We start from the raw sequence: 24728 nt of genomic DNA on the forward strand, positions 1-24728 counted from the left end.
TATATTTGAGGCTGATCCTCTAGAGCATCAATGGATCTGTGCACAAAGCCTCCTCACTGGGCTCTCCTTGTGCTTTGGAAGTCCTGGGCCAAACTTGCGGCTCTCAAAATCTGACCCCCTTTAAGAAAGGGACTCTTGAAGGGCTCATTCACTTTTTTGAGGTCAGAGATGGATTTTCAAGATATATGTCTTGTTTTGACCTCCTCTATAAACTGGGGACCAAAGAGGTCGGCATCAATAAGGTTAGGGAACGCCAGAGATTTGGGAGTGATGTCTGCTAGACCTCTACTAGTCAGTCACCTCAAGCTTTCCTCTCACGGTGAAGAAATGCCGGTGAAAAGATGATTGGTCACCGCAAATTTTCCCATCTGCGGGACACTGCGACCCATGGGTGGGAAAGGCTGTTTTAGCGGGGTGCCGCTAAGAAGGTAGGGCGAGTGTTGCCCCTTTAAATCGGGCAGGGCGCAGAGCCCAGCTGAAACAGCGTAGTGGGAACACTAACTACATGAACTGTATAAGGGGTCCCCTAAACCTCTGGGCCCCACAGCAATGTCACCTCCTGCACTAACTATGCCCATGGGTCCAAAACTGTTCCCTGATCCTATGAGAAGCTATGTTCTGAAGAAGTTATTGTTCTGAAGCCTATACTCTATATACTGGTTATTTCTATTAGCAGAGTGTAGGGTGACAACAGACAGATAGTAAAAGCAGATTGTACTGTCACAAATATGCATAAAGGATTGTACTTGGTGTAGTAGTCCTCCAGATGTGGAAACACTTGCATTGGCCAATGTGCTGATGGTATAGTTTGTGTAACGTACTGTAGGATTTGGTGACGGCAGCGGTTAGTTCATACATGGTGCGCATAACCAGTTCTTAGATTTATTGTAATGTGGAAGAAGAGCAAGTAACGTAACACAGGGATATAACAGGTTTAACACTGGTAGGCAATGTGGGTTGAATATAACAGTCTGGAGTTTTGTGTAATGCTGGGCCTTGTAGTGCACCAGGCGAATGCACCGGAAGATGATAGCCCCAAAGGTATTCTGTGTATTGGTAAAGGGTACTTGCATTTATTGTTACTGGTTGTACTGGCATGTGTTCTGGTGGAAGCATCTGGAGTCTGTCCTTTCCTTATGGACGCTGGGGAGTAAAGACGCGCAGAGATGCCGTGCAGTGGCGTCACAAGGGGGGTGCGGCCCACACCGGGTGTCACCCTTCAAGGGGGTGACAACAAAGAGCAGCGCACACACACCCGCGGGCCGCACCCCATCCGCACTCCCTTACCCGGCACCACCGCACCCCGCCGCCTGGAGTCACTCTCACAGCGGCCGGCGTCCAGCGCCACACACAGACATAGAGCACAGAGAATCGTCACACATGCGGCACGCTGGAGGGAGAAGAAGAAGGAGATGCGCGCCTGGACATCGTGAAGGTAAGTAGTATTGCACCGGGGAGGGGGCACAGCATAAGGGGCATTACTGGGGGTACTGTATGGGGGCACAGTATAAGGGCACTACTGTCTGGGGGCACTGCATAAGGGGAGCTCCTGGGGCCGGGCATTGTATAAGGGTCACTACTGGGGGCATTGCATAAGAGCACTACTGGGGACACTGCATAAGGTGAGCTCCTGGGGGTATTGTAAAAGGGGCACTGCATAAGAGCTCTACTGGGGGTACAGTATAAGGGCACTACTGTCTGGAGGCAGTACTGGGGGCACTGCATAAGAGGAGCTCCTGGGGGTATTTTATGAGAAGCACTACTGGGGGCACTGCATAAGGAGCACAGCGTAAGGGGCTTTAATACAGGAGGCATTGCATAAAGGGCTATATTACAGGGGGCATTGCATAAAGGGCTATAATACAGGGGGCAGTGCATAAAGGGGCACTACTAAAGGGGGAACTGCATAATGGGCACAGCTACAGGGGGCATTGTATAAGGGGCACTACTACTGGGAGCATTGCATAGGGGCACTACTACAGGTGGCATTGAATAAGGGGCACTACTACTGTGGGCATTGTATATGGGGCACTACTGTGGGCATTGTGTATAAGGGTCAATAATGTGGTCATTATGTAAAATGGGCACTACTGTGTGTCAGAACATAAATAAGGGACACTACTTTATGGTGTAATGTGATTCAGGGGCACTATGGGCCTGATTCAGAGCCGGACGCTATTTGCGCTCGCTCGTTCAGGAAAAAGGGGTGGCTATTCAAATGAACCGTTCGCTCTTTGCGGTCTGTTCACGCCTCTAGGTCTGAACGAGCGAACAAAACATGCGGTCGTTTTTTGGAAAACTACGCCCCCTGGCCGCTCGCATCCTACGTCATGTCCGCTATTTATTAGATTAATCAAGTACATCGACCAGCGTATGAACTGCTCACTATTCTTGTGGTTGGTTTTTCCTACCGCAATCTTGCGAGCAGTTCTGACTATAAAATAACCCAGTGACGTGGTCAATTACGCTGCTGTATTAATTATGCACACCCTTAAAACGCCCGTTTTGACCTTTAAGCACGCCTGCGTTCTGATCTCCACTCCCCATTTTCAAGCACCTTCCCCTGTTACCACCCACATACGCCTCCTCCTGTCACTCAAAATAGCAGGCATTCGCTATTTAGCGAACAAACGATTTTCGGCCGCACTGACTGGTTCGCGCATGTGTATTACGATCCGTACGCATGCGCAGTTGTGCAAACATCGCTCGGAACGAACGAGCGGCCGCTTACGAGCGGCTCTGAATCAGGCCCTATGAGCGGTGTAATGTGGATAAGATTGTGCTACTGTGTGGCGTAATTTGAATTGGGGATAGTATTGTATGACCATGCCCCTTTCTTTCGAGATCACGCCCCTTTTTTGCGCCACACTCCTTAGGCGCATGCTGTTCTTTTATTGATAAATCGCCGAGGAAGGGGGGAGGAGGGGTCCTTCCACCATGTCTCTAGGACCAATTTAAGCACTGCTACCCAGAATATCGGGCGTGGCATCATCACGCCCGCCGGGTGCGCCTGTCATTCTGGGAGGAGCACAGTGTGACTGCTGGACTGGTAAGGGGGAAGAGCTCGCAGAGCTGCGCACCTTGATCCCAAATTTTTATTTTGTTTGAGGGGGTGTCACCGTGCAGCACAGCACCGGGTGACACCAACCCTAGTGACGCCTCTGATGCCGTGCATGCGCAGTTAACTTGTCAGAGGTCAGACTCCTCCTGCCTGAGCTGCACCAGGTCCTAGTAACCACCAGCTCAGGTCTACCTACAAAATCGCGGAGGGACGTTGTGCAGAAGTGCACTCCTTCCAATAATTTCCCCATCACACTGTTGTGCTCTGTAAAATACCCAGAGGATGCATCACTCTAACCTAATGGGAAATCTCTCTGTGTCACAGAAATTACATATTACTATGCTTTTTACACAAAAACACTAAGGAATACCATCAGAAGGGTGGCATCGAATGGTTCCCAGGTTTCCACTATCACATACATTCTATTAATAGTTATTGTCATTTGGGTGGGAACCATTCGATAGTTTGAACCATCGATGGTTCCACAAGATTAATGTTAGTACTTACACACACATTGTGGTTAGCTGGGTCATATAAACAATGCTCACTGTATTGTATGGTCACAAGGATGGTCACTGTATTGTATGGCACTCATTGGGATGCTCTATAATTTGTATGGTAGTCACTAATAGGTAATGCCCCCTTTAGCAAACTTAATTAGTGAGGGGAGGTGGGGAGTCATGTGCTTGCTCTAGGCACCATGGCTCCACACTACACCTCTGGTCACACATACAGTAAGGTGGCTGGTCATAGGGGAGAGACCAGCCACTAGGATGCCAAGCAATGCTTGGACTAGCAACTAGCCTCCTTTGTCCAGAGCCATCCTGACCAGGGCCTCTCTCATTGGCAAATTATGACAAAGGAGGTAGTCTCTTTTGTACTGAAACCCACCTAGTGCATTCCATTTCCTGTCCAGAAATTGTACTGACCTGAACAGCTAGGGATTGCTAGCAATTAGACATTAGTAAATCAGCTCAAATGTTCTAGATAGTGTGAAGCATTTATGAAAACTGATGAAAAAAACAAAACAATGGAATAGCCCATAGCTACCAAGCTGAAGATTGCTCTCTCTGTGAAAGGGCTCCATTTATTAATGATTGCCATTGCAATGCCATCTGGGCATAACTTTACCGGCCATGATTGCATTGCAAGATGCTATCCTATTGCCGGAATGTATCATCCGGCACATGCGGGGACAGAGGCTACAAAAGGAGCCCGTCCCTTCAATGTGCCTGGAGAGCTGCCGGGCTACTGCGCATGCCCACTACATATGCACAGCCGCCATTGCCGGGGAAGGGTTCTGGAGAATCCCGCTCCCGGGTAATTATGCGAAGTGTAGCCCAGAGGCTACAGATGGCGCCACCCAATATCCGGAATGAATCGCATTTCAGAAGTTGGTAAATTTGGCAGCGTCGCATCCAGCTGCCAGCGGGGTTTGGAGGGATCACAGCAGGTATCAGAAATGCCTGCTGTAGTCCCCGAAAAAATCCCTGAAAACACAATTTCAGGGGTAAACCACAAATATTGTTTTCCACAGATGTATGACGGAGGGTCATTCATCTGGGGAAAACTTAATATTTGCGGTTTACCCGCAATCGGGGATATAGCATCAATATACAATGATAAATGGGCCCCTAAACCACACTATGACTCAATCTCCTCTTTACCTTTGCACTGTGCCTTAAAAAGATCATAGGCCACACATCACTGACCCTAAAAGCTATTATATTATTCTTGTGCAAATAAAATAAGAATAATGTTAAACTATGCATGAGATTTTCAATGTAGAAGAAATCAGCTTTCCTTATCCTGTTATAAAAAAAATGTATTATTATTTATTTTTCTCAGCATGGAATGTTTTCTGCTGCTGCTGCAGAGCTAAATAACTTCAATTGTGTCCATCTGCTCCCTGCCACCACACTGCTACCGCCGACAACTCTCTCTGACTCTGACAGTTGACAGGTCCGCCTGTCCCTTTAAACCAAATAAGCATTTCTATCCACCAACCAGCATCGGGATTCCTTTCCAGCAGGAGGTACTTAATGGAGACCAATCAGCTTGCAGTGTCCCTGGCAGCTGTCAAATGATAGCGCGTTGCTGCCCTGAATGACGCAAATGAGATGGGTGGGGCCATACGAAAACAATTTTCTACCAAGCCAATCATAGGCGAGAAATAAGAAAAGGCAGCTGAATGATGTATATCCTATCCAATCGGGAGGATGCTTGGAATATGTATATAAGAAGCGGGCGGAGAAGGGGTGTTGCTCACTGGGTGCACCGGCTGTCAGAAGTAACATCTTGCTTGGTGTGAGGACGCTCAGTGACCCGCCCCACTCGCTCACAGCCGCACCGGAGAGGCCTGACCCCACCGCCATCCGCCGCTTTTTCTCAGTCACCGTTTCCCTGACAATCACTTCTCCTCTTCCTCAACATCGTGTTTCCCGGACCTGTTGCTCCAGCCTCCACCCTCCCTGCGCTAGAAACCGGCCGAGCTGTCACACACGTGCGGAGTCCCTGAAGGAGCTGCTGTCACTGACCGTCACCGAGCACCCACTATGGCCTCCCAGACACCGGCCGCCACCTCCCTGCCCTCACCACGCTTCAGCGTCCTCTCCTGGCCGCAGCTCCGCCGCCTGGATGCCATCCTTGGGGAGAGTGTGCCCATACACGGCCGCGGCAACTTTCCCACCCTGGCATGCCGCCCCCGGCACCTGGTGCAGGTAAGACGGTGTTGCTCGGTGTTCGCTCAGGGAATGGGGAGACGGGAGTTTACACAGGGTGGCCTCACATGCGTGTGTGCCGGAATGCTGCTCCCTTCCGGGGCTGCCCCGGTGCTCTCTGCCGGTCACACACGTGGTGTAAAGGTCGTGTCTCTGGTCACCCAGCAGCAGCGCTGCCATCGTCAACCTCTGCCCAGTGGCAGTAACTACATCAGACCCCCTTAGCGGTATAATTGGGATGTTTTCTTCCTCCCGTTACACTGCACATTGCCAGAGTCGCCCTATACCTCGGCTGTGTGCCAGGTTATAGCAGCTCCTGGGGAATGAGTTGCAGGAACAGAGATGTTGTCTCTTAAGGAATCCTATTGGAGTAGGCTAATGTTACATAGTTTAGGTGGAGTACTATCTCCAGACAGCCTTGGTATGTAGAAAGGAAATGGTTCATTCTTAAAACAAACTTATACCCCTTTTACACTGGAGCTAAAATCTGGGTTTTTGAAGGGTTAACCCGGGCAGCTCCCTGGTGTAAAAGGGGAGAGAGTTGGATCGCCGGGTTGAGTGACCCGGCAATCCAACCCAGGTAACTAGCAGGGTTTAACACGGGCGTAGCCCGTGAAACCCTGCTGTGAGAACAGCGCACTCTGGGTCACGATGACCTGGAGTGCGCTGCTAGCTGGCCGATTGGTCCGGCTTCAGTGGCGCTAGGAGATGACGTAATCTCCAAGCGACCACTTTGACTCCGCAAAAGCTGGGTCTATGCAGACTCAACTGCGGTGTGAGCTGCGCAGACTCGGGAATATCCCAAGTCTGCACCAGCAAAATTCCGGGTCTGATCCGGATAGGAACTCTGTTCCAACTCCGGGTCAGACCCGGAATTTAGGTGGAAAAGGGGTATTAGCTATGTGGATGTCTGTACAATATTATTTAGAATTCCTTTTTGCTTTTAAGTGGAGAATCAAGTGGACATCTGTACTGTCAACGTGTGTGTGTTCAAAAATAATATAAATAAAAAAATTCTATATATATATATATATATATATATATATATATATATATATATGATGTGGCCATGCGTAATGGGACTTGGACTCTGAGTAATTTGTGCTATAGGTACTGTAACAGGCCAGTGAGACAACTCGGATGGAGTACCATTTTGGGTCCTTTAATGTAGGCCTTACTAGTAGCTGTGCCCTGTTATACCCCTGGTGTTTGCTGTATGCCATTATGCATTGATCTCTACTGTGGAGTCTCTTCAGAGCAGTCAAATTCTGTATGTCTTGTGGTCTCATTGTGAATCTGCAAGCAGGTAGGACACTGGAAAGCTTAAGCCCATTCTGTAAATGTCACCATTGCATGCCCTTCCCCCTCTGATTGTACAGCTCGCTAAGGTCATTAGCGCATGGCTTGTGGAAGGATAAATTGTGCTGAGGCACTACATGTCTCTGGCTTGATGCCAAACTTTGGTAATCTTTATAACTAGTCAGACAGATAACCTGTCATAGTGTTTGCCCAGTGAACATTCTGGCTACCATTTAGTTCTAGAATGGAAAAAGCTGCTGCATTACATGTGATTAGCTGGCAATAACTTGTAGATCATTGTTTCAGTATGCAGGCTTTTAGCGCAATGTATGCATAGCTTTTACCCCAGTTTTCTAGACTGTAACAGAGTTCAGAATTTGCAATCCCATTTGACATGTAAGTAATGAATTGCCATACTCTAACCTGCGCTCCTTTTACTACATCACATCTAACTGACCAGCTTGTTTATCCACCAGTGACCCACTTGTGCTGCTGCTCATTTGCAGTCTTAGCCACTATTGGAATGCACTGGAGATTATAGCTTAACATTGTGCTTTGCCTGAACAAAGTCTGAATGCTGTAGTCTGTCTGGATAATAGGGCATGATGTGTTCTACTATATTCTGATGTTTCCAGGTTAATCTTGAATTTCAAACTATTCACTACCTAAGATGTGAGCAAGAGTGCATTCTAAGTTACAATGGTGGTTTTACAATTGCATTGTATTTTGAATGGCTTATGCTTATCTCTAATAAAGATTCCAAAGGTTTTAGGATGTTGAGTATTTCTTGCTGTTCAATTCCCCATCGGAATGCCTTCTCAAAAATGCACTTAATTGAATCACAGCAAAAGGCTGCTCCCTAGGAATGAGTGGTCTGTTAGATGTAAAGCACTGAATGTGGGAGCAATGCACTCAATCCTAAGCCTTCACACCCTATTCACCTAATCTTGTATTGAACACTTCAGGTCTTACCGAGCTTTACCCACAGTCCAGCACTTCTGAGTAAGAGGTAGAGCCACAGTTGAAGCTCAGCAGATAATGGACAAATGTAAGCTAAACTTTTTTTCCCAGAGTAGCCAACCTCCACCATGTGACCTAAGCCACACAATACAGGGAGAGCACAGAACAGGGATGCAAGATCTGCACAGTGTTCTATTTCCATCCTTCATCCACAGAAAATGCTGCATCACTCCTGCAGACCTTATTAAAAGTAAGGCAAGGAGAGATCTTGCATCCCTGTTCTATGCTCTCCCTGTATTGTGTGGCTTAGGTCACATGATGTGGAGGTTGGCTGCTCTGGGCAAAAGTTTAGCTTACATTTGTACACTATCTGCGCTTCAACTGTGGCTCTAGCTCTTACTCAGAAGTGCTGGACTGTGGGTAAAGTTCGGCAGGGCATGAAGTGTTCAATATAAGATTAGGCGAATAGGGTGTGAAGGCTTGGGACAAGATGCATCAACACCAAAAAATGTGGTCAAACCAGCAAACTGAATTTTTGGAGGTTTGACCAGTTTTCCTATATGAACGTTCCAGAAACAAGTTTCTGGAGTTTGAACCCAATAGGCAATGACATCTATATATTTTTGGGGGGGAACTTCCCCGAGAGGTATCTAATAAGATCACTCCCAGGGTCCACCCCCATAGCTTGCATATGCACAGGACTCCTGGGTTCTACACCCGGAAGTCCCAACACATAGGACAGCTTATCTGGAGAGCTGTCCTTTTGCTTAAATCAACATGCATATGGTGGTAAACACTGCTTGCATGTATGTGAACAGTAGCGGAATGCATTGCATCCAAAATGCAATACTTGATGCATCCTGTCTGGTGTGCTGCCTATTGTGCATTGCCATTTGAAATGACTATGGGGGTGATTCTATTACATGTGAGGAGTTGCTAAACTCTGGCACTGTGCATATACACAATTTTGGAAGGCTGATCTGTTCACACCTCCATAAGTTGCTAGCAGAATTCTGACATCCTGCCAAGGTGCTGGAAGTACTCGCGTGTAATTTAATTGCCCTCCATAATTATGCAATGGATAGCTTCGCTGCCTTATGGCACTGGGCTCATTGGGTTTTAGTCCAATGAGTGCCAGATCTGTGAATTTTGTATGTACTTGTGCTTTTGTTGGTTTCCTCCCACAATCCCAAAACCTACTGGTAGTTTAGTAGTCTTCTGACAAAATATAAACCCTAGTGTTTGTGGTTGGGAATACAGATTATAAGCTTCACTGGGCAGGGACTGCTGTGAATCACTACAGTGCTTTACAGAGAATATTTAATGCTATGTGACCATTAAGGTTATTTAACCTTCAGAAACCTCTTTTGCAGTTAAACTTTGTCATGTGGCATACCTGTCCAATAAGCAGTGTTACTCCATATCATTAGGTTGACAATCTCCATGGCAACTCTGTCAACTAAATACTGTCTTAGTGCTTAACATATAAGGTGCATACACACAATGATTTTCTAAAGTGTAATGAACTACAAACTATTTTTGCATATTCCCTTAATGAAAATTGGTCAGTCTGACTAAACTACAATCGTGAACGCGCATGAACGATAATCGTTCATCATTTTAACTCTGAGAACTAATTTTACAATGATAAACTATATATTTAACTGATAGTTCAAAAAATTGTTGTGTATGCAGCTTATCTGTTTAGCCCACCACACTAAGTGGGCGATTCACTTAGCTCTGTCGGGATGTAGCTAATAGTTTAAGGGGTAGATGTACTAAGCTGTGTAGAGAAGTACCAACCAATCAGCTCCTAACTTTTTTTTTTTTATTTTTTTTTTTATATATCAAACACAGCCTGTAAAAAGAGGAGCTGGTTGGTACTTTTATTGCTCTCCTCCCCCTAAATTTCTGTAGCTATTCAATTACACCAGTGGTAAGCCCGCCGCTAGCCCTTAATGCGGATTTCTGCTTTCACATTCCTGAGTGGGAATAGAAATCTGCATTAGCTAGTGCTGTGAGGGTAGTTGTGGGCTTGCTGCATGTGCTAACTGCATCTTGCCTGGCACTGGGAGATTACTGTGACTACACCCCAAGCAGTGGTTGCTGTAAGGTGCGCCTCTTGTGCTGGGTGCAATGTAGTCTATTAAATGGCTCTGGGCACATAACCCAGGAGCTACATCCATGCAATGCTAACTGAATTGCATCCTAAGGGGGATTGATTGGATTTTGGACAAAGAACCTGTCAGTTTCTAACTAATTTGATTATCAGAGCTTGTAAAATGTTTGCTAATTGGCTGGTACTTTTAGCGATCAAAGATTTGATAAATCTCCCCATTAATGTGGATATCGCAATATACTGCACTACTTATTGTAGTGCTACACAGTAGGGTTCAGTTGCATGACATGATTCTGGTTGATTATGCCTGGTTCAGAAATGTTTCCAACTGTTCACTTCCCGACTTGTTGCCTGAATGCTGAAGGGTGTGGTTACAAATTCCTTTAGCACTTCAACTTTTAAATACTTTGAAACCTTGTTTAATGGGATAGGTCACAGGTTCTCAAACTCTGTCCTCAGGACCCCCAACAGTGCATGTTTACCAGGTCTCCTCACCAGAATCAAGTGAAATAATTTGCTCTACCTGGGGATCTTTTAAAATGTCTGAGTAATGACTACACCTGTGCACCTGCTAGGAGACCTACAAAATGTGAACTCTGTGGGGTCCTGAGGACCGAGTTTGAGAACCACTGGGATAGGTATTCAGAATAATACATTTGTGTAGCTTTTTAACTTTCTCCTATTTGGGGGTTTTCAATATTTGAGCCATACAAATTATCACTTGTCAGTAATGATTCCCACAAGTTTAAGCCTGATATAGAAATCATACATTCTTGCAATGGTATATATTACCATGCAGCAATATGAATTACAAGATATAACTCCTCTAACCTTGGCTCCATGCCCCTCCACCCTCTTAAATACTTTTATGCTGCCCTTCCACTACTAGATGCAGGGATGACTGCACGATTACGACGCAGTCTTCTCCCGCGGGGTGAAGTGCATACACTGAACGTTCAGATGTTCAGTGTATGCAGATCAATCATCCCCAAACATGGCAAACTGATGGTGGTTGTCAGGTTGACCATGTTTGGGTGATTGATGTTAAAAATGACCAGCGGGCGTGCATTGCTGGTCATTTACATTTTACTACCCGATTTGCGGGGATTTCGACTTATTGCTCAATCGCTGGGTTTAATTGCTTAGTGGATGGGCAGCATTAGTCTTCCATATCTTTAGTTTGTCCCATGCTGCCAATGGCTTGCTGTGCTGTTTGCCTAATCATATATCTATATAGCTCTCATTTTTAATTTTTATAATTGCATACTGCTCCTCACCTATGGGGGTATTTCAAGTGTTGCGTGCGGCGGCCCCTAGATGATGCCTGATGTAGCAATTCAATGGCGCTGACATGTCTACATGCAGCCCCCTGACCTGGTGAGCAGATATGGCTGAAAAAATAACCCATTTCAGCGCTCAAACTGGACTTTTTCACGGGTGCGACAATGTACTGTCACTTTGACTGGCTGCTAACTAGTATGCTGATAAAGCTGACTAATGCTAATGGAGCTTTGATACTGCACTGAGCTGGGTGTCTGGGGCAGGGAATATAATGGCTAAAATAAGTTGTGTACCATTTCAATACAAGAGTATTCAAATATACTTTCAGGTGAAATGAACATAGGCCAACTGCTCTGCATGGATATCTGAATTTAAGGGACACTAACAAGGAACTATTCATTCTGGAATAGCCTTTGTTCAGCTACCTGTAAGCCAAAAGCAAGGTAAAGCTGCCCTATGAATACTTTGCCAATGTGCACCAAGGCACTGCAGCTTGTGAGCGCCCAGCTTAACTGATTTGCTGGTTCTAGATTACTGAACCAGCAGCATCTCTGGAAAATATTTTCCTGACTTGGGTTGGGAACTTAAAATGCAAATTGCACCTTTTTTAATTATAGATGGATGTTTATTTTAAGAGCTGTTTTTTTGTTTTTTTATTATGGCAACAGAAAGGTAGTCACAATAGATCTTAAAGGTGTTAGGGCCATGGCCATTTTAAGTGGCTAGGTGGACTGCTACACTTGGGTGTGAAGGGAAAATAAATCTCCTCACCATAGATGAATAGTAATGTTATACAAAGCAGTGACTAACCGCTTCTCCTCACACCCTGAGCTGCCTCCAAGTGACATGAAATGATCACACTGGAGATGTTATGACTGTCAAGCATAACCATTTTAGTCTGCATGTCTTCTAGTGTGAGTTATCTTGATAAAATGCAAAAATCTTCTGGCATCTAGTGGCTGTCAGTAGCTAGGTGACATCTAATGTCACATCTAGTGTTTGGTGTGAATGATTACACCAGTAATGCACATGGAATCTACAGTATAGATGTTTTCCATCCAACACAATTAACACTTGTGTTTAGGGCTCTCATTCAGGCATCTAAATGCATCTAATTAAAAATCATTGAATCATGTCAGCTTGTGTCTATTACAAAGGTGGTTACAAAAGTCTCATAACAAACTACATATTAAATCAGTTATGCTGGCCATACACTCTGCAATTATCGGGACGATCCGCCCGATATCGGCGGATCGCCGCGATAATTGCAGCGTGTATGCGGGCGACCGAGGGTTAAATATTGCTCGGTCAGGCATGCTTCATTGTCCAGCATGCCCGTCCGATGCGATATTTACCTGGGAAACTGTCGGCCGCATCGGGCAGTGTGCCCAGCGTGGCCGACAGACATTTCCTGTGTTCCTTCCTACGGAAGGAACAGGGAAATGTCTCCTCCCCCGGGGGCGGAGCGCGGATGTCGGGCTATACACTGAGATTTCTCTTAGTGTATGCCGGCGACATCTGCGGCTGGCAGGCAGCCAGATAAAATGTCTGTCGGTCTGACAGACATTTTATCTGGCAGTATATGCCCAGCATTAGTGTGAATCATGCCTGCTGTAATCTTTCACATCCAACAGTTTTTGTCCCAACTCTAAGCACCGAATGGCAGGATTAAGTTTTGTATAAGCACCAACAATTGTGTAAAATGATTCCAGTATTTATATTTTGTGAAATTGGAAACCACGTAGTATGTATTTCATAGGTAAGTGGACTAATCCATTAATTTTTATGTAGAAACTTGGAGAAAGTACAGTACACTAGACAACTTTTGATTTTTAGCCAATATTGGACAATATTATAGAGCAAAGGCTCGTCACACTTTGTGTACTTCAATTAGAAGGTTTGTACCTTTGCATTTAGGATCGGTCATGGCTTACCATTGTATTATCTCCTTCCGGTAATCTGATATGTAACAACTTATCGGCAATGGGCCATGCTGAATTCAGTGAATGGTTGGAGTCAAGAAAAAATGCTTCCCTTTTGAAGGGCAATTTTAAATGTCTTGCCTTTAACACTATTTAAAATCTTTCTGGATTAATGTGCCATTTAGGAGGACTTTGTACACATTCCTACTAGTCTAAAACTGTAACATCCTGGTAACTCCCCACTGACACAACCATATTAATGTGGAGTTTTCTTGAGCATATTGTCACATACTACACAGGAGTAGGACATTATTTTGATGTCTAATTTCTACCTTTGTTTTTTTTTCTAATGGCACAGATTGTTCTGCAGTGCATAACTTTGTACAGCCATACTCCACTAATCTACTTAGCGTGCACATGTTATGCAAGTCACATTTACTTTAAGTGACCATTACAAGCTGTCTATATTCTGTGGGTTGCATTCAGTTTCATTGTAATGTAAACCTGCTAGCTTGTTGAATTAATGTCCACTTAAATTGGTTAGTCAAGATTTCTGTGTATCTAAAGGTGCATATCCACTACACAATATAAATGGACGACTAAACGATAATGTTATCGTTCAATCCATTAATCGTGCAGTGAATATGCTGGCAGCGATGTGCGTTCCCGCTAGTCGTCAGCATCTCATCACCTGAACATGCAGGCCAACCTGACATATATATATCTATATATAGATAGATAGATATATCTAGTTGTCATGTTCGGGGATGAGGGAGGGGTGCCTGCACTGAACGACCTAGCGTGGTTGCATTATCCACTGCACAATATAAGGAACGATAACTGTCGTTATCATTCAGTCGATTAGTCGTGTAGTGGATATGCACGTTAAGCTGACAAAATCAAAATTTATCTGGTTAGGGTCTATGTATTGTCCCTGACACCATCACTTCAGTGGCTCAAACTGTAATCATTCATACTCTACAAATCAAGCTGCCATGTTGGTGGGCACTATTCTTATTCTGGGTACACACTTAACTGTGTTACGCAGTCGATGTCTCTTGCAGAGGGGGTGCCGGCATTGGCAAGTGCCTACACACTTGCTGATGCCGTGAGCGACAGCCGGGGCCATGCGGCATTCGGCAACATGGGCCCTGCTGACTATCTGCAGTCAGACCTGCATGCACGTCTGTTGCTGATAACATGTGGGTACACACTGCCCTATGTGGCTGACATAGTCTAGTGCAGGGCTGGGCAATAAGTGGCCCTCCAGCTGTTTAACTACTAATCATGCTGTGATTTATATAGCAAAACTGTGGCATGACATGCTGGGTTGTGTAGTTCTACAATAGCTGGGGGCCCGCTTATTGCCCACCCCTAGTCTAGTGTGTACCTGACTCTGGATTGTTTTGTTCAGCTACTACTCTTAAGTAGTGTATCCAAAAACTGTTTAGGATAGCCAGAACCAAGTAGACTGACTGGGCTCAATGTTATGTAGTCTTGGGAATGTTCTAAAGCAGTTTCTTGGAGAAGTGGTCTGACAGGCTTGCACATCTATTGAGAATGTTTTCTGGCCTGCAAGCAATTTAGGCTGCTCACCTTTAAAAGTGCCTTTTTATCCTGCATACATGCATGTCACCATGCAAACTGGCTATTCCTGGTTGAGCTGTTCTGATAATAGCTGCATGTATGTATTATGGGCTATTATTAATGCCTTATGTAAGAGTTGTGCCCTAACTAAGAGCTTGTGTAATGTAACAAACATGCGCTGACTGTTGCAGCACACAAACAGGCTTTCTTTTATGGTACTGAATGTGTTCATCCACTCCTGAGTGGCTAATATGATTAGTATTGTAGCTAGTGTTGCAAAATGCAAAGCACCAAAATTCTTTATGAAGGAAGTTTTTATCATTTATTTTTACTAGTAATAGATGATGATGATGCTTTGCAGTGTGCTCTAACTTTGTATTGGGATATCTTGTGAAGGAAAGGTGCTTGAAATGGATCCTGGAGTGAAAGCAGTCCTTACAGCCATGTCCACTTTCTGTTCCTTTACCTACACAATTATCTGGGTGGCAGTATAGTGTCTGAGCACCTGTCAGCCTAAATGTTCCCCTCTGACTTGTCATAGGCTCAGGGGAACGGGAGTGCTGTAGCTCTCCACTTGGCAATGAGAAACTGAGGCCAGCCAAATCACTCCTGACATTGCTACAGTGAATGATGGACCTAAATCAACAGTCTGTTAGCCTGATACATTAACTGTGTTGGGGGACAGCACAAAGCGTTAACAAATTGTAATAGTATCTATTTCACTGCACGCACTAGAAGTGCAGTAGATTATATACAGTATTTTTCCAACTGAAATAAATTTGTTCGGAGAGGTCTAAGGGGTCTAGTTACTAAGCCGTGTTAGGAGACTGAGTGAAAAGTGATAAGGTGCCAGCTAATCAGCTTCCAACTGTCATTTTTCAAACACGGCCTGTGAGATGGCAGTTAAGTGCTGATTGGCTGGCACCTTATCACTTTTCACTCAGTTTCCTAACACTGCTTAGTAAATAGACCCCTAAGTTTTATAGTGCACATATGGCTGACTTGGCACCCTTGCTACTGTGATCACAAATGTATCTCCCATTCTGTATCAAATCTGATGTGTCTTGTAGTGTTGCATAACATGTATAAGGGAATGGGAGTGTATGATGGATTAAAATGTTAAACACCTGCCAATTCAAAGCTTGGAAGCCTGACAGACGCTGAGGAGAATTTGTCCCAGGGAAACATGTCACAGCAAAGCGACCTGCTGAGTTTGCAGAGCCTGAAACATGTTTAGTCTGGAAACTTTTAGTAGAATACACCAATTAAAATGTACAGTTGAAGTTCTAGGCTTGGCTGACTTGTGCAGCTGTTTATGCTGAAAACTATGGAATATTTTTTTTCATAAACGCCTTCTTGTTCATACTGCAGTCCCCCCCCACTGCACTTTTTGTTTCTGCACTGCATTCATCTGGGCCACGCACTTAGAATGGAATTCAGTGAGTCACAAAGGCGGATTCTGTGTATCAGACCTATTGGAGCTAGAGTTTGTGTTGACTGACAGGGCCGTGATGTCATATGGCTTTTCTAGCATCCCCAGCTACCCTGTTGCTGTCAACATGTTGCTGGAGTTCTGCCAGCTTTCCTGCTCTACAGGCCAAACAGTGCTGCTGATTCCTTTAAACTAGGTGGGCAATAAGTGCCCCCCCCCCCCATCCCCAGCTGTTGAACTACACATACCAGCATGTCCTGCCGGTTTTGCTATTTGGCCACCTAAAACTGTTGCAAGGCATGCTGGGATGTGTAGTTAAACAACTGGAGGGCTGCTTATTGCCCACCCCTGCTTTAAACCCAGCTTGATGTGTCCTTTGGAATTTTATAATGTTCAGTAGGTGATCTATTTCTGTTCTCACAGAATAACCTCTCATCTGGAAACTCGAAGTCCAAAGTTTAATACACTAATTTACTCTTGAGAAATATTGCATCTGATATTCCCCCACAAGAAACTGGGTAGCAGTGCTCCATTTTCTCTCTAAGGGGGGGGGAATTCAGCTGTTTTTGCGCACTCGATCGTCCATCTAAGCAGACGGGACAGTATTCAGTTGATGCTGGTTTTTGTGTTGTGCCCAAATAGCCCGGGTTTAACCTTGTAAAGCGGCTAAACTCATCTTAAGTCCTGCTTAGTATGCAAACGCAGGACTTTTCACTGATTTCTGCATGCCACCTCAGAAGGGTGTAAGCAAAATCATGGTTTCACGCCCATCGGCAGAAATAATTGAAAAGCTGAAACGGGTGTGCAAAAACAATGGAATCCGGTGCCGGAATCCTGACACCAGTGGTAGTGGTTTTAGGGGGAGGGTTGGGTTTAGGCTGCAGGAGGGGGATGGTTAGGATAGCTACAGACTGATGTCTGGATGCTGGCATTGGGATCCTGAGTGTCGGTATCCCGTACCCAACCCTTTGTAAGTAGAGTGACAAACCAATTATACATTTCAGACTGTTTTCCCCTTTGACATGTTAAATCACCATATCTGAACTTGCAAAGGCTTCTATCTTGGCCATAACTTTATTCTGAGTTATAACCTTTATTTTTTATTTTTTCTCTCCTGCAGGTAGTTCGATGTCGCCTAGAACAAAAAGGTATTGTCGTTCACAATGTGCGACTGAATGGTTCTGCTGCTAGTCATGTGCTGCATGAAGATAGTGGCTTGGGCTATAAAGATCTAGACCTCATATTTATGGTGGACTTGAAAGGACCTGAAGCCTTTCAGGTGGTAAAGCATGCAGTGCTGGATTGCCTCCTGGACTTCCTGCCTGCAGGTGTCAATAAGGAGAAGATCACACCCATGACTTTAAAGGAAGCCTATGTTCAGAAACTAGTAAAGGTTTGTACTGAAAGTGACCGTTGGAGCCTAATATCCTTATCAAACAACAATGGAAAAAACATGGAATTAAAGTTTGTTGACACTCTAAGACGTCAGTTTGAGTTTAGTGTAGACTCCTTCCAAATAATCCTTGACTCGATGCTTATGTTCAACCAGTGTTCAGGGGCTCAAATGTCTCAGAGTGTCCACCCCACTGTGACTGGAGAAAGCATGTATGGGGACTTTGAGGAAGCCATGGATCACTTGCGTAATAGGATAATTGCCACACGAAACCCAGAAGAGATCAGAGGTGGCGGTCTCCTAAAATACTGCAACTTGCTTGTGCGTGGCTTCACAGCCAAGTCAGAGGTGGATATGAAAACAATGCAGAGGTACATGTGCTCCCGTTACTTCATAGATTTCCCTGACATACGGGAACAGTTGCGGAAGCTTAAGTGCTACTTGCAGGACCACTTTGTAGGGATGGAAGACAAGCGATATGACTGCCTGATGACTCTTCACAATGTAGTAAATGAGAGTACAGTTTGCTTAATGGGACATGAACGTCGTCAGACTCTTACACTTATTGCTTCTTTAGCTATTCAGGTATTATCTGAGCAGAATCTTGTTTCAGCTATCCCAAACTATACCTGCTACTACCAGCCAGCCCCCTTCATGGGTGATGGGAATTACAACAGTTATTACTTTACACCAATCCAGCCTCTTGTGTCCTGCAGTCACTCCTACCAGACCTGGCTCCCTTGCTGCAACTGACATCCAGATGGCCTGCTTATCTCCTAAACTAAACCAGAAAACGGCATTTTAAATGAAACTATTAATAAGATGTGATCCCCCTAAGAGCCTTTCCATGCTGTTTTTCTGCTGAAGGACTACCACTAATCACCATTTCCTTTACGTACTGAAGCAGGTCAAAAACCAGTGTAAATATTGGGTGTTTGGACCAAAGAGGAGTTAAAATACTTAAGTGCCTGTTCTGCTTGAATGGTTTTAACTCCTAGATCCTAGAAATGATTTATCTCCTTTAATATCCCCTAACCATTGTACTGGATATTCCAGCAGCTCACAAGTTGCAGTCTATGGGTATTTGAGCCTTTATCTTTCATTCTGTAGTATGTGCCATTGCTTCCTTTAAGCTCAAATGTTAAGTGTTAGTTTCCATACTTCCATTTTGCATTGTTGGTGCTACAGGGACATATGCCCTGCAGAGTTTTGGGCAAACGCTTTATTTTCCATTAAACTAAAGCAGGTCTGCATGATTCAATGCCACTTTAAAAAAAAAAAAATTATATCCTTTTTTTTTTTTTTTTTTTTTTTTTTTGTAAGCTGCCCCAAGTTCTCTTGGCTGGAGTCCAGTGAATGCAGCTTTGGATTAATGGGAATGTTGGGCTTTACTGTCAAACTGTGAAAACTAAAAGTAATGGTTGACAATTTAAAATATACAGGTCCTTGCTCACTGAACAAGGCATGGGCAATGTTTTTGCTTTCATCATTTTATATGGTCAGAAATGAAGTTGGTGCTATTTCAACTATAAATGATGATCAAAGGTCACAATGCTACATTTTGTTTTAAAGCGGTTGGGCACAGCTTGTAGTGTTTGGTAATGTGCGACCAATAATGTAGATACACCAACTTGATTTGGGGTGTTGGGCAGTTTTGTGAGATCAATGCCTCAACTTTCATGTTGTGCATCCTAAGTGGGGTATGGTTTTGTTTTTTTGGTTGGATAAACACCTTATAACAGTAGTTCATTACAACAGCCCCATGTAAACCAATATACATACACATTTCACATGAACCTGCACAAGCATTTAGTTAATTCCACTTTAGTTTTCTTGGACATCCATTTCATTTGTCCACTATCATTAAGTGTGTGGTCGTGTGGTGTGTTTTTTTTTTTTTGTTTTTTTTTCTTCTTCCACTGTAAAATCCATAATCAGTGTCATAATATAACAGGCTAGACTGCGTTTTCCTGTTCTATGTCTGCAACAGACTGCTACTGGGGTGAGTGTAAACCTGTTCCATCCCTTAGGAAGTGCTCCAGAGATGAGTGCCTGGAGAACAGTAAAGTGTTCATGGTAAATAACACTGCTCCCATGGAATGAACAATTGGGGAGGATGGGGAAAGGTGTGTATTTGGGCTGACACACCTGATTTTAAGAAGGTTGTTTTTTTTTTTTTTTTTAATTTAAACTGCAAACATGCAAGGTTTCAGGTCTATTACCTAAGCCTAAGTAGGTGTGGGCCCACCCCTTTAATGGCAAAACCATGTTTTTTCACATTGAGAAATCCCATTTGTTTTTAAGGACACTTATGGGCAAGCTTTAATATTTTACTGATGCAGCTAAACATGCGCTTGGTTTTATGTTTTTAATGTGCCTTTAATATTTTTAAATTTTTATCTTTTTAAAGGTTGAAATCCTCTAGGCTAGGTTATACAGGATCAGGCTGAGATTGTGGCAGTTTCAGTATAAAATGTAATCTATCCTAACAACCTGTTTATATGCTCATTATGTTTAATTAGGAGTTTGGAACATCAGTCTAGCAGCTGAATCCCATACATGTTAATTACACTATTTCTGTTAAATCTGGCTCCAGTTACTAAAGGCCCCCATACATCAGAGATTGATTGCAGCAATCGTGCAATTTGCAATCGATTGAAAAAGGGAAAGATTTTTATACACAATCGATTGCAAATTGCAGAATTGCCACAATCGATTGAAAAAGGGAAATTGTGTATAAAACTATTGATTGTAAATTGCACGATTGCTGCAATCAATCTCTGATGTATGGGGGCCTTTACATGTTTAAGGCATGAGGTAAATTTTTTTTTTTTTTTGCACATGTTCCCCAGAACTTTGTAGTCTGTTTAAATAAAAAAATGTATCCCTAGGAGTAGTGCTGACTCACTATAGCTCAACATTGACAATTCCCCCTCTAGGTTTACTTTTAATGTTGATCAAAGTACCATAATTTAAAAAAAATTTTTTTTTTGGTGGTTCTTTGTATGTGGTGAAAGGAACATATGCTGTTAGTTCTAATTTTGCAGTATACAGAGATTAGTTCAGCTAGATTGGTACATCTTAGTAAGATGTAGCACATTAATATCAAGTATTATAAGCTTTCCTCCCACCTACTGTGACTGCAGTATCTTCCATCTCTATGCATTTCTTGGTCTCTATTTTTACACTTGGATATTGCTGACACCTGTCATTACCCTGCTTGTAAATGTCTGTCTTGTTCCACCTGACTTTTAATGAGATCATTTAATTACATTACAGCATCTTGGGTGGAGTGCAGATCTGCCAACCAATAAGTGTCACACTACAATTTAGTAGTACAGTATAACAACCTGTAGCTTTGCTCTCCCACTATGTGAAAACCACTTTTTTTCAGGACACTACTCATAAGGCTGCGGCCACAGACCCTCTCTCCTGTGTGTGCGGCTGAGAGAGATGTTGCTCTACAAAATCAGACCTTTCCTGTAGTCCCAGCTCCTAGAGTTAGGAAAGGCTTAGTGTGGAAATGCTGCCAATCCCGAAAATGTAAAGTACTACACTCCTGACCAAATTTAGGCAGTGTTTTCCAATCCTGGGTGTGCCTGACAATTGGTGACTTCATGCTTGTATCTGCCTGCTCAGCTCATTCCTGGAATCTGAGCACTCTTAACTCTTTAATTACCAATAAGGCCAATGTTCCAAACATGCAGTGCAAAAATACAAACAACCTAATGGGTACTAGTCTTCTGTTACTTTATATTGGACACTTATTTATTTTTCTTCCCCCTCGTACTGCTAGTTTTCTACAGTTAAGTAATAACACTTTCTGTTATGCTTACAACATTCTATAGCAGATTATTTCTTCCAAATAGCCCATTATTTTCTATAAAGAGGGGACAAATGTGCAGTGTTAATTTACAATGCGTTATCAACCTGCTGGGGTTGTGAAAAACAAAAAGAATAAAAATATATTTTCTCATGTTCTGCCTCATCATTGGTGTTGGAACCACTTGCTGTATTTTCAGACACATCACTACTAAAGTATTGTCCCGCTGCCAGGGCCAGCAACTCCAAGCGTGCTTTGCAAAGTCTGCCTTGTTGAAATGAGCTGTGTAGACATGAGCCTGTCCACTCTACTGGGAATTTAAGGATGGACTTTTCACAAGTCACCCTAGCCTTTATGTAAATAGCTGGTCTTATGTTGGTTTAGTTTTTTTCTATATAAAAGAAAACTGCAAAGAGACTAAGGGACCTATGTATCAAAGCTTGATGAGAGATAAAATTATGAGATATAAATCAGCTTCTACCTTACATTTTATAGGCTGTTTGAAGAAGAAAAAAAAATTATATATATATCAGTTAGGAGCTGATTCGTTAATACTTTTTACTCACAATTTTATCTCATCAACCTTTGATACATAGACCCCTAATGCTTTATTCCTGTATAAAGGATGAGTGACATTGTAACATTTAGAATATAAAAGCAAATGTACTACACACTAATGAGGTAACTCAATGTTTCTACTAGGACTGAAAGTGAACTTGTCTGACAGTGTTGGAAAAAATAGGGCTTCTTGTTTTTTTTATAAAAAAAATAAAATTTCTAGGGTTGTAAAGCTTATCTGCTAAAGGAGGCATACACTACACCATTTTAACCTAATTCTAACCCTAACCTACCTCCAGAAGAAAAAGAAAGCGCTTTCTGCAAAAAATCTGTTTTCACCTACCGTAGGCGCAATCATAGCTTGTGTTCCGTAACAATGAATGTTCAAATATTTTCTCAGATACAAGACAGAAAAAATGAGAGAGAAATAAAAAAACCCAAACAATCCATGTGAATTAGATTTTGTGGGGCATTGCCAAAGGTTAACAAATTCAACTAACACATTACCAGTCAAAAGTTTTAGAACACACGCATTTTTCCAGTGTTTGAAATGTAAGCAGTGACTAGCTTGACATGGTACACAGGTAAGCAGTAAACTGCTAGATTATAGGTTCCCAAACTTGTTTGATTAAAAATTTTAAATCTTTTGTCCACCAAGCAACCTTTTTTTTTTGTATGTCGTTAAGTAAGCAAAAAGGATGGTTCCTCAGTGTGTAGGGTTTATTTACTAAGCTGCCGCTTTCTGATGTGTTTAAGCCCAAAATTTAAAAGGCAATGCTTTCACTAGCAAAACATCCCATGTTTTAATGTTAAAAGCATTGCCCTTTTAAATCTTGGGTTCAAACACTCTGGGAAGTGGTGGCTTGTAGTAAATAAGGTCCTGTGACTGTCAAACACAGAATATGAAGTGTATTGGCTTAGAGGCTCTTTTGCTGGGTCAGTGAATTGCAAAGAGTGACTGGCACCCTAAACCAAAATAGCTACTACAGCAGTGTAACAAAATACATAAACATACATTGTAGTTTGGACTTCTAACCTAGTTTACAGATTCTGTAAAGTGAAAATTACACTTCCCAATACACTCTTTTGTATAAAACATTTGTGTTGAATGCATTGATCATGAATGCCTTTATTATTTAAATGAATTAAACTGCTAATAGTGCAACACTATTTGTAACCATAGGAAAAGCACACAGTCACTAATACCAAATTGAAATAACTGCAAAATAACAGAATACTTACAATCGCCACTTCAGTGTGTTTCCTTATAAAGCCAGCAGCAGCCTGGGAAACGCCTCAGATCAGACTTTTCCATTTCACACAAGTAAGTTACACGCACTGCACTGTTTTCTGTTTATTTATTTCCTCTGCCTCTTGTCCTAGATCTAGAAAGCTGAGACATATGTGACCACACATTTGCTATTGCTCACAATCTATGAATACAACTGGGTGAGTTAGGAAAACAGATTCTCTTCACCCACTGAATTATTAGACATTGCACAACATTTTCTAATATCTTAATTACTGGAGGGCCTTTTGTGAACTTTGGTTGACTTCTGTAACTATAATAGGAACTTCCCCTTATCCGGGCAGCAAAGGTCCTGTCATATTTTAGATGTTTCTGATTACCTAGCATGTTTACGGTTGACACCTGACTGCATCTGAGCCCATGCATTTGAGTCAAACACAGAAGAGGAGGTCTTGAGATATCTCTCCTAGTGCAGGGCATTATTAATGAGTGACATATACAGGGAGGGTCCTGTAAAACCCTATCTGCATAAGTTCTCCTGTAAGAGCTAATTAAGTCAAAAATGTTTTACTGCAATCCATTGAAGGTCTATGGAGAAAATTAAATTTGGTGGGGTCTGTAGTAGATTTATATGGAAAGTCTCTTCTTCCACTCCATATGAATCGGATACATATGTGGGAGTAAACAAATAATGGACTATATCAGATCACAAGTTTACAGGACAAATTAAATGTGTAGTGCTACCAGCGATGGGTAAGTAGAGTATCTTAAGTAGGAACGAAACGTGGTCTAAATTCAAAGAGGATGCTTACATCTGAATGTAATGTATATTCATATAAAGGTATCTTTCAAGATTTTGTCATAGTAAAATGTAGACTTTATCCAAAATGGTGTATATACAATATGACTTTGTAAACAAAATTGGTGCTCACATCAGGAAGCTTTGGATATTCATATAAAGGTATCTTTCTGCTTTCAAGCCCAAAATTTATTTCTAGATTCCAAATCCTCCGAATTGTCTCATAAAGCGGAAAGAAAATATATGTGTAGGAAATAGGAATATGTTTTGCATGATGATGGGTCAGAAATGGAAACACCTTCACCTTATAAGGCTGATGTATAGGGTATCTGACTGATCACCACTGGTGTAAATGAAAATGGCTAATGCTCACGTTTAAGCTTCCATAAAACTCACGATAGTAAGCATATAAAAGTATCTTTGACGTGGACACCAATGTTATTCGCAATTTTTCAATATTTTCATCAAGATGCTAGCAATGGTACAAATGCAGACTCCACTTTGTCTGGGAAAATCTCCCCAAGT

The 24728-nt window shown here is 42.9% G+C and overlaps 1 protein-coding gene across 1 annotated transcript; it reads left to right on the forward strand.

Annotated features, from left to right (window-relative positions):
- Positions 1–5338: 5338 nt before the first annotated feature.
- Positions 5339–22499, forward strand: TENT5B (terminal nucleotidyltransferase 5B). Its single transcript, XM_088442065.1, has 2 exons — positions 5339–5781; positions 17502–22499. Exons 1-2 carry the CDS (start codon positions 5617–5619, stop codon positions 18525–18527), a joined length of 1191 nt encoding a protein of 396 aa, XP_088298191.1. The 5' UTR covers positions 5339–5616; the 3' UTR covers positions 18528–22499.
- The last annotated feature ends 2229 nt before the right edge of the window (positions 22500–24728 follow it).

This window comes from Taudactylus pleione, unplaced genomic scaffold, assembly GCF_031769625.1.
Source record: "Taudactylus pleione unplaced genomic scaffold, aTauple2 ptg000305l, whole genome shotgun sequence".
Lineage (NCBI taxonomy): Eukaryota > Metazoa > Chordata > Amphibia > Anura > Myobatrachidae > Taudactylus > Taudactylus pleione.

Coding starts and splice junctions, on each gene's coding strand:
- TENT5B (XM_088442065.1), top strand. CDS start 5,617: ATGGCCTCCCAGACACCGGCCGCCACCTCCCTGCCCTCACCACGCTTC. Junction 5,782..17,501: donor GCCCCCGGCACCTGGTGCAG/GTAAGACGGTGT, acceptor TCTCTCCTGCAG/GTAGTTCGATGTCGCCTAGA.